The sequence below is a fragment of the Chelonoidis abingdonii genome, chromosome 3 (assembly GCF_003597395.2).
Source record: "Chelonoidis abingdonii isolate Lonesome George chromosome 3, CheloAbing_2.0, whole genome shotgun sequence".
Lineage (NCBI taxonomy): Eukaryota > Metazoa > Chordata > Testudines > Testudinidae > Chelonoidis > Chelonoidis abingdonii.
The window spans coordinates 10,506,428-10,516,548 of record NC_133771.1 but is presented as its reverse complement, the minus strand read 5'-3'; the positions used below and the strand labels follow the sequence as shown (position 1 = coordinate 10,516,548).

The 10,121-nt window shown below is 48.9% G+C and overlaps 1 protein-coding gene across 1 annotated transcript; it reads right to left on the bottom strand.

The window, feature by feature from the left end:
- Positions 1–966: 966 nt before the first annotated feature.
- Positions 967–9,896, bottom strand: NEIL2 (nei like DNA glycosylase 2). The gene is made up of 4 exons (XM_032763521.2): positions 9,759–9,896; positions 3,807–3,811; positions 2,102–2,298; positions 967–1,594 (listed from the first exon to the last, which is right to left on the bottom strand). The coding sequence occupies exons 1-4, from the start codon at positions 9,894–9,896 to the stop codon at positions 1,278–1,280; spliced, it is 657 nt and encodes a 218-aa protein (XP_032619412.1). The 3' UTR covers positions 967–1,277.
- Between the last annotated feature and the right edge of the window lie 225 nt (positions 9,897–10,121).

Here is a 10,121-nt window from a genome sequence, read left to right as displayed (position 1 = left end):
CTAGCTAAAGGCTGATCCAAAACCCAATGGATTCACTGGGCTTTGGATCAGGGTTTAAGTGAAAGAGCCTTTTTCCCTGTACGCTGCCACAGCACTCCCAAATTTGGAATGGCTGGAGGCCGTCTGTTCCCAGTGGAGGCCTTTGACTCTGACACTCTCTCCACCCTATTAGTCTGACCCAGCCCACGTTTATTGCTGTCTAGTTGCAAAGCATAAATACTATGGGCCGAGATCAGCCCTGGTGTTACCCCACTGAAGTCAAGTTACACCAGGGTGGAATGCAGCCTCTTCTGTTCATTCAAGCTTTTGCCTCAGGAAGGCTAGCAGGTGATGCAGTTTGCAAGTTTAGGGAGTGTCTTGTCTACCTGTTACAAAATCGTGATTATTTCTTAACGATTATTTCTCCAGAGTCAAAGTCTTTGGGAACATACACATCCTCTTAAAAATAATTGATGCTGCAGCATCAGCACATGGTGAGCACATATCTAGCACGGATCTAAGTCGCAATGCAAATGAGTTGATTGTAACATCTTAAAGCTGATCAAGAGCATGATTTCTTTCTCCACCAATGCAGGCGGGGGTTTGCAGAAAAGAGTTTCTCGCTGAGTTGCGAGAGCTCCGCGTCAGAAGCTAGCACAGGCAATTGTAAAAGCTTTCCCCATTCTGCCCTGAGCTGGAAGGACCACTTCTATCCCTGGCTCTCGGCTGAGAGTGCCAATAAGGGTGCCAATGGTTTTGGGATGTGAACACACGGTGCCAACCTGTTAGGGTCATAAGAATGCTTAATCACCATAAAGCCGGCTGCATGTGAATCGCTGGCTTAGGGAGAAAAGTTCTACTTCCCATTACTTACTCTTCCCAGCCAATTGATTTGGCAGGAGGTTTGCAAAACAGTCAAACAAACAAGACAATCACACTGAAGTTATTTATACTGCTTCACTAGCAGAAGAAAAATTGAACATATTCACATTTTTACATGAGCAAACCTGAAGGTGCCAAGTATTTCAGTGACTACAATTCCTACCTTCTGGGGGAGATTTACACCTACTATTGTTTGCTTTATTTCTCTTCATAGCTCAATAATGACTTGGGAGCGTCACAAAAACATCCCCTCCCTTTTTAATGACGCTCTATTTTCTCTCCATGTTTTGCCTTCCAGGGTAAGTGATTTCTGCTCAGCACAACTGACAGCCTGTCACAAAAAGACGAGAAGGCGACGTTCTGCAAGAAAGGAGAGTGTGTTCATAATCCACATTCAGGCTGGCATATTTGTTCACTCAGTGTTTAAGCGATTTGGGTTCATTCCCTTCAGGAGGTACTCGAGGCTGGCACTGAGGACACCACCAGCTAAGCCTCTTAAACCCATCTTGGGGTCCAAGAGTTCCCTGCATCACCTCATGCCCAAGAGGACATTTTTCTTTCAGGTAGATCTGATAGTGTAATCCTTTTCCAGCCAGCTTCTTATGCAGCCAGTCTGTGCTGAACTGAACAGCATGATCCAGCAAGGATTCAAGAGCTGAGAGAGCCAAGAGCGAGCCTTGTGATAATGGGTGGATCCTTGCCAAATATAAGATCTCATTCTTAATGATGTTCCCTGGAACATAGGGCGAGAAGAGATTCGTAAACACAGGTGCAATAGTGAGACAGTGAGAACTGATCACATGAACAGCAGGCATGGTCTAGTGGTCAGTGCTTGGCTAGGAGGAAGAAGCTATTGACCTCTTTTTGTGCCTAAGATTCCAACTCCCTCTATGGCCTTGGGGAAGTCAGGTAACCTTGCTGTGCCTCTGGTTCTCTGTCCGTACAGAGGATAATACTCATCTACCTCTTAGGGGGATTATGAAACTTAAGAGCCTGATTTCCAGAGGCGCTGAGCAATAACAGCTCCCACTGAAGTTGGCACTCATGAGAATTAAGTCCTAACAGGTTTGTTTTCATAAAGAGCTGAGCTATCAGGGGATATCAAGAAGAAGAAGAAGTCATGTCTCCATGCTAACGTTTAACATGCAGGGTTTGCAGCTAATAAATCAGAGACCCATCTCTTAACTGGGCCAAAATATCACTGTTTCTGGAGGGTATTCCCCTCTCTGGTGGAACATACCCAGACCGGAGAAATATCTCTGGTCCAGAAGAGTGTAGCAGATGGATGTCGGCTGGCGCAGGGCTGCCAAGGCCTGCCCCCGATGGAACTTGGGAGACAGGATGTCAGAAGCAGGTTCCACAGTGGGAGAGGTGCACCAGTGGATCTGGCAGTTGTAAAAGACGAGGAAGCCCCCGCTGTCGAAGTGCAGAACCAACCTACAATAAACAGGATGGAAATTAGAGTGAGAATATCCTGGCCTTCCAGTGTCAATCCAGAAACATTACAAGAATAATCATAGAATCATAGAATATCAGGATTGGAAGGGACCTCAGGAGGTCATCTAGTCCAACCCCCTGCTCAAAGCAGGACCAATTCCCAACTAAATCATACCAGCCAAGGCTTTGTCAAGCCTGAACTTAAAAAACTCTAAGGAAGGAGATACCACCACATCCCTAGGTAACCCAATCCAGTGCTTCACCACTCTCTGAGGGCTGGTCTACACTACGGGATAAAATCGATTTTAGATACGCAATTTCAGCTACATGAATAACGTAGCTGAAGTCGAATATCTAAAATCGATTTACTCACCCGTCTTCACCGCTCGGGATCAATGTCCGCGGCTCGCCATGTCGATTCCGGAACTCTGTTGGGGTTGGAGGAGTTCCGGAATCGATATAAGCGCACTCAGGGATCGATATATCCCGTCTAGATTAGACGCGATATATCGATCCCAGAGCAATCGATTTTAACGTGCCGATACGGCGTGTAGTCTAGACGTGGCCAGAGTGAAAAAGTTTTTCCTAATATTCAACCTAAACCTCCCCCACTGTAACTTGAGACCATTACTCCTTGTTCTGTTCCAGTCCAGCCGAATGCACATGTAGAGATGGGAGGAAGGGGATCAAGAAAAAAGTTGGCGACGAAGGAAAACAATGGGAACCGGGTGGAGAAATGGTGGAAGAGGAGGGGAAAACCCTATATATTTGCTAGCGGTGTCAATTGCTCAGCCTTTGTACCTGAGTCTCTGAAATCAATGGGAGTTGAGGGCACTCAACACTTGGCAGGACTGAACCCCCTTGTGAGCACTGCTGTGTTTTTCTGTATCATCTACTTCAGACACAACACTGCATTTAGTCATTCAGAGCCAGATGGGACAATTACTGTAGTGACCAGAAAAATACCTAGAGTGTCGCAGAGCAGGAGAGGCAGGGGGGTGGGTTGACTGGGAAAAGGAGCCTTGTCTTTCCTGATTTGCAGTCACGTGGATTTAGTCAGCATCTCTTGGGGCAGATCTTCTAATGTTGTTTACTCCAGGGAGATTACATCCCTATTTATATTTAAGCATAGCTTGTCTTATTGTTTCTTCTTAGCTTGAGAAATCTGCCAGTTTTATGGGAACATTCTGCAGGAACCAACACATCCAATGCCCAGGACTGTCACGTTGAGACTAGGGGTGCCTCTAGCTTTTTTGCCACCCCAAGTACAGCAGTCAGACAGCCTTCGGCGGCATGCCTGCGGGAGGTCCCCGGTCCCGTGGATTTGGCGGCATGCCTGTGGGAGGTCCCCAGTCCCGTGGATTTGGCGGCATGCCTGTGGGAGGTCCCCAGTCCCATGGATTTGGCGGCATGCCTGCGGGAGGTCCCTGGTCCCACAGATTCCGCAGCATGCCTGCGGGAGGTCCACTGGTCCCACAGATTCAGCATACCCACCGCCGAATTGCCACCGAATCTGCAGGACCAGCAGACCTCCCGCAGGCAAGCCGCCGAATCCGTGGGACCAGCGGACCTCCTGCAGGCAAGCTGCCGAAGGCTGCTTGACTGCCGCCCTCGCAGAGACCGGCAGGGCGCCCCCCGCAGCTTGCCGCCCCAGGCACGCACTTGGAGCGCTGGTGCCTGGAGCCACCGCTGATTGAGACATTAAACAAGCAAGCAATAATGAAGCCACTTTTGCCTCTTTAGAAACTGGGCATTGGGGGTGGGAGGCGGGCAAGAGGAGGAAAAAGAGAACGGTGTTTGCTACGACAGAGGATTCGGTCAATACCTGGGCACGGGATCCTTCCAGTCCCCTCTTCTGTTCGGCTTATTAGCTCTTGAGAACTCATTAGCCCGGATGCTGCCAAACAAACCAAAATGGAAGTGCAGCCATTGCCAAGTATCCCCTGCTGCATCTGAGGTATCAGGCACCGAGCGTTCCGTTTCCTGCTTCCTCTGCACACTGTGTTCTTTGGGGCTTAGCTGAGCGACATCCTCCTCCTGTCCTTCCTGAGCACGGGTAAGGGAGCATGCCCTGCGGTCAGCCTTTCCTTGGATGGTTGGCTCTTCTTCCACAGGACCTGGAGATGGGCTTCCACCCATGGTCCATGCTTCCAAAACCGCACCGAATGCCAGGAATAAATTCTTTCCAGAGGCCTACAAAATAAAAGTCAAGGGAAGCATTTGAGGATGTGTGAATTTGCAAACAATGAACAATTTAAGTAACCCTCAGCGCCGAAAGGCAAGGTTCCAAGTGAAGAGCATGCAGTTAATATGAGGGACCTGGAGGATTCTCTGGAAGCTATGAGCTAGCAACATTAGAGCAGGGACTCACATCCCAAGAAGTCTTGTTCTCTTTGCCAGTCTAACTAAAGCGTCAGTACAGCAGCTATGAGCACCAGTGAATACCCCACAGGTAGTGTAAACACCACCAAACTGTATTATAATGATCAGCACTAGGTGGTGCTGTATGTAACACAACTGGCAGAGCATTAAAGGATTTTATACTGAGCACCTCTGGTGTGGATCTCTCTGAGAAGCAAGCTCTGTTGGCATTCTAGATCTGACACAGAAGCCTGACCTGCTAATAGCAGCCCTGCAGCCTACTGTGTGCAAGAAGTGCATGACATGTAGAGAGATCGTTTACAAGCTGAAGAGGCCCTTCAGCTTGGAACAGCTACCCTAGGAAGCCTAGTGCAGCCACAATGGAAGCAGTGACGTTGCCTCCGGGACTGGAGCATCCATGGGAAAAAAACAGGGCGTGCTCGGCACACATTAGCAACCCACCAATCAGCTCCTCCCCCTCTGCGCCTCCCTACCGCCGCCGATCGGCTGTTCAGTGACAGGCGGGAGGTGCTGGCGGGGAGAAGCGGGGGCAGGAAGAGGCAGAGCGAGGGCAGGGTGTGCTCGGGGGAGGGGCCAGAGCAAGTGTGGGACCTTGGGGGAAGGGGTGGGATGGGGGCTTGGGGCAGAGCGGGGCTGGAGCACCATTGGGGAAAGCTGAAAGTCAGCGCCTGTGAGTTGCGGGGTTGTGTTGACGTAACAACGGATGACATCAGATGCTGATGACCTATTGGTTCTCCAGCAGTTCCCGTCTTCCACTCGGCTGTGAGGAAAGGTCTCCTCTCTGTTCCCCTTATCCTTATTTACTGCAAAATAGGCTGAGGCCAAACTAATCTCACCTACTGTAAACCACCAAACAGCTGCCAGGTGGAAGTTATTTTTGGTTCCTACAGGACCTGGCCAGGATGGGATAGAATCCCTATCCCCTATCCCAAAGCCATGCTGGAAGTAATGTGCATATTAATTGTGGACTTTGGTCTACATTCATGGCAGTGTGGATTTAAACGTGTGACAATTTCTTTAGGTCAAGTCCTGAACTTAGAGTAGCTTATAAATATAAGCAGGGGAATCTCTGAAGGTTTGTGTGTTAATTGTTTGTAAGAGGATACAAAGAGGGTGGGGGTTTGGTCAGGGACTTCGTTAACACTGAACTGGCTGCAGCAATTGCTAGACTGAGTCCGTTTTCCTAATCTGAGCTGAGGAGAGGAGCCATCCTCAGCTGATGAAAGGAATGTCCATCCAGCCAAGCCAACGAAGGCTCATGCATCTGCACATATTTGTTCCAGTTCCAGGAAGATTGCCGGAATGGGCAGCAGACTTCAGTGATTTTGCCCAGCACGTGTGGTTTCTAATCCTGCTTCAGGGTCTCCCAGGGAAGATCTGGGACTGTAAGAACCTGTCCAGCTAGAACCTAGGACCAGGAGAGTGGTTCTGGGCCTCTGATGTCCAATGTTGCCACAGGCTGGGCTCCCACTGGAGAACAGTGTGAAGCTAGTCTTGGCAGGAAGTATCGCCCAGCAAAGCCCAAGTGGTGGGCCCTCACTCCCCACTGATTGGCCAATACCAGTATTTAAACCAGGAAGTTAGCATAACGAGCTGCCTGGACAACAACCCTGCCCACCAGCTTGCCTGCGAAAAGACCCTGGAGTCCGGCTTCTGACCCTGGTTTGACCTTGACATTGCTATTTGATTGCTGTCTGCAACTGGCGCCTGACCCCGACTTCCTGATATCCTGACCTGGCTCAACTCTGACCCTGCTAGATTATCTACCTGCCGCCTGCAGCTTGGTGCCCAACGCTGACTTCTTGGCATTCTGACCCAGCTCACTGCTGACCCTGCCACTTTTCTCCTGACTGAAACTTGCCAGCCGAGCGGGGCTCACCCAGCTGCCCATGGCCCAGCCCTGACAGGGACATAGAGTGGTTAAATATTGCACCGAAATCTCATCCCTGTTTAATGCACCAGTGCTCAGCTTGCGGCTTCCAAGTTGCTTGTCAAGTACAGGAATCTAGGGGTACGTCTATACTACCAACGAAAAGAAAAACCTTCGGCACTGAGCCCATGTCAACTACCTCGGTCTCACAGGGCTCGTGCTATGTGACTAACAATAGCAGGGTAGGCGTTCCTGCTTGGGCAAAGCCTGGGTTCTACAACCACTCCCTTCACCAGATTTCAGAGCCTGGGCTGCAGTCTGAGCTGGATCATCCACACTGCTACTTTTAGCCCAGGAGCGCGAGCCCACGTCAGTCACTGTGACAGGTGGATTTTTTGGGCAATGCAGACGTACTCTGAATGTAGCTCTTGCAGGCCTGATCCACGTGAGCTCGCTTGGCCTCAGGTTCGGGAGGAGCACAGATCACAGGAGCAACCCCCTGCTGCCGGATACATCCCAGGCAGAGCTGAACACACTCACTGGGGAGGGAGTCAGGAGGTGCATTTCCACCTCTCACCTCTGGGGCTTGGGGAAGATACAAGGGAGAAAAAAAAATCTGGGAGCCACTAGAATTCCCCCTGCTCCCCTTTCCCTTTCACCATCAGCAAGGCGGGAAGTAGAAGGAAAGAGTGACACGTCCTATCTCAGCAAGCCGGGGTAGGAGAGAAAATGGAGACAGTATCACAGAACCAACAACTTCAGAGTGTGCCCATCACATAAGAGCAGCCATACTGAGTCAGACCAAAGGTTCATCAAGCCCAGTATCCTGCCCTCTGACAGGGGCCAATGGCAGGTGTCCCAAGAGAATGAACAGACAGGTTATCATCGAGTGATCCATCCCCTGTCACCCGATCCCAGCTTCTGCAAACAGAGGGTAGGGACACCATTCCTGCCCATCCTGGCTAATAACCATTGATGGACCTATCCTCCATGAATTTATCTAGCTCCCTTTTGAACCCCGTTATAGTATAGGACTTTACAACATCTCTGGCAAGGAGTTCCACAGGTTGACAAGGTGTTGCATGAAAAAATACTTTCTTGTGTTTGTTTTAAACCTGCTGCCTATTAATTTCATTTGGTGGCCCGTTGTTCTTGTGTTATGAGGAGTAAATAACACTTCCTTATTTACTTTCTCCACACCAGCCATGATTTTATAGATCTCTATCATATCCCCCTTTAGTCTCCTCTTTTCCAAACTGAAAAGTCCCAGTCTTATTACTCTTTCCTCATATGAAAGCCATTCTATACCCCTAATCCTTTTTCTGTTGCCTTTTCTGAACTTTTCCAATATCCTAGAGTTGTATTCTTTTATTAAGAATAGGAGTGATACCTCATCCTGCACGCAGATGTCCACCAGGTCAGATTGTCACCCACACTTCAGTCGATTGCGGTTCCACCACGGCATGTAGGCCGCATTCAGGTGAGTGTTAACGTAGGCTGGTCAAAACCAGCTAGGCTGTATGACTAGGAGGCTATAGTATAGGTTCCCCAGGCCAGTGAGGGGCCCTCATGGGGAAGGCTCTGAGTTATAAAGTGATTCTTTCCGCAGGGGTTCTGACTGGTGTCTTTGCAAGAACGCTCAGGTCCATGCTGATTCGCCATATTTTGGGGTCATTGACAGTTAAAATTTATCCCCTGGTCAGATTCTCGATGAGGGAGTGAGGAGTGTTCCTCTGCAGCATGAGGCATGGGTTACTTGCATGTTTTTAAACAGTGTACATGGTAGGATTTTTCCATTATAACTTGATAGTCTTTAAAATGCAGTTTGAGAACTTGAGTAGACTCAGTTAGGGCGTCTGTTACTGGGTGGGTCGGGTGAGCTTACTAGTGGCCTGTGATGATGCAGGAGAAGATTCAGACTAGGCTGATCATTAATGGTCCTTTCTGGCCTTAAGGTTATGTTCTGTGATTATTTGGTGGGCGCTCTGCTGGCATTCAGTGATGCTTTGCCCTTAACAGTGAAGCCCGTTGACTTAAAGCTTCCACTAGGAAGTTTATTTTTCTTATCTCGCTCTCTTACTCAGATTCTGAACTTAGAGTTCAGAAAATTGAGATGCTTAGGCAATAAACTTCCAAGCTTAATTCTCGCTAGCATCTGATAGCGCTGCCACCAGCCAGGAATTTCAGTGCCTGGCTTCACTCTGGTCTCCCCTAAAACGCTTCCTGGGACCCCCAGACTCAGATGCCTGAGTCTCACAACCAAAGGGAAACAAAAACCGCCCCCCCTTGTCTCCTCTACTTCCTCCTGGTGACCTGAGATCACCCTGTTTTCAATTCCTACCACCAATTCCCTGGTGCTTGCAGACTCAGATTTCTCTTGAACCCCAACTAGAAAAAAATCGCAACAATTTTTTACAAAGAAAGAAAAAAGACATAAAATGGTCTCTGTATTCAAGGTGACAATATACAGGGTTATTGGTAAAAGAAAAATGAATTAAAACAGCCTTTCCAAAAGAAATACAATTTAACCATTCAGCAACTACAACATGTAATACAAAACAATATAGCTATTGTCTTTTCTCCTTTGTACTCACAACTGGAAACAGAGATTAGAAAGCCTCTGGAGATGATGATCCTCCAGTAGATCTAGAGGGCACAGACACAGAACAAAGGTACCACACGCCAAACTTTCGCCTCCCTTGAGGATTTGAAAATTCTTGTCCTGATTGGTCCTCTGGTCAGGTGTTGTTCCCTGTTCTTGACCCTTTACAGGTAAAAGAGACATTAGCCCTTAACTATCTGTTTATGACAATTCTGGGTTATGAACAGTCAAAAAGCAAAGCAATCTGGGTATTTTACCTGTGCGTACCCTGGCTCCCCCATATCCCTCCCTTTCTGTAATTCTGACCCTCAGCTCAACCCTCTTGATATAGAGTGGCCACTGTTTACAGCTGAAGGGGCCTTCGCATTAGTCCTGTAGCCATGTGGGTGGTGCCTAAGCCTGTCCATACAGCACCTGTTTAGAGCTGCAAACTAGGGACATGTTTCACACTGAGCTCAAGAGTCTACTCTGATATTACTGTAGGTTTTCGTATATGCCAACACCCAGCACCTTTGCAGCACCAGCACTTCAGTTAGGGCAGGGCAAGGGAGGTTTGTGAGGCAGGGCTGACATCTCCAGACAAGGCTATCTTTTAGCTTAGCTCACCTGAGAGTCCTGGAGCCTCGTTGCTTTCAGATCCTTCAGGTTTCTCTGCCTGCTGCTTCCTCCCACCTTGGCCACTACCTGACCCACAAAAGGAGCAGTCAGCAACTGGAACCTCTTCACAGACGGGCCTTCTGGCATCTCTGGCTGGATTCAATGGGAGCTTCAGGTATACAGGCTGGAGGTCTCACACAGGGTACCCTAGAGCTGAGGTGCATAAAATCAGTGGTTGCTCAGCGAAATGTGGTTGCACATGAACAGGCCACTATCCCTGGTCCTCTCACGTTCCGTGACCATGCTCCTCACCCATGTGGGAAGGGTTATAGAAACACTCAGATCATTTCCCGTTCCCCACTCAAACTCCAG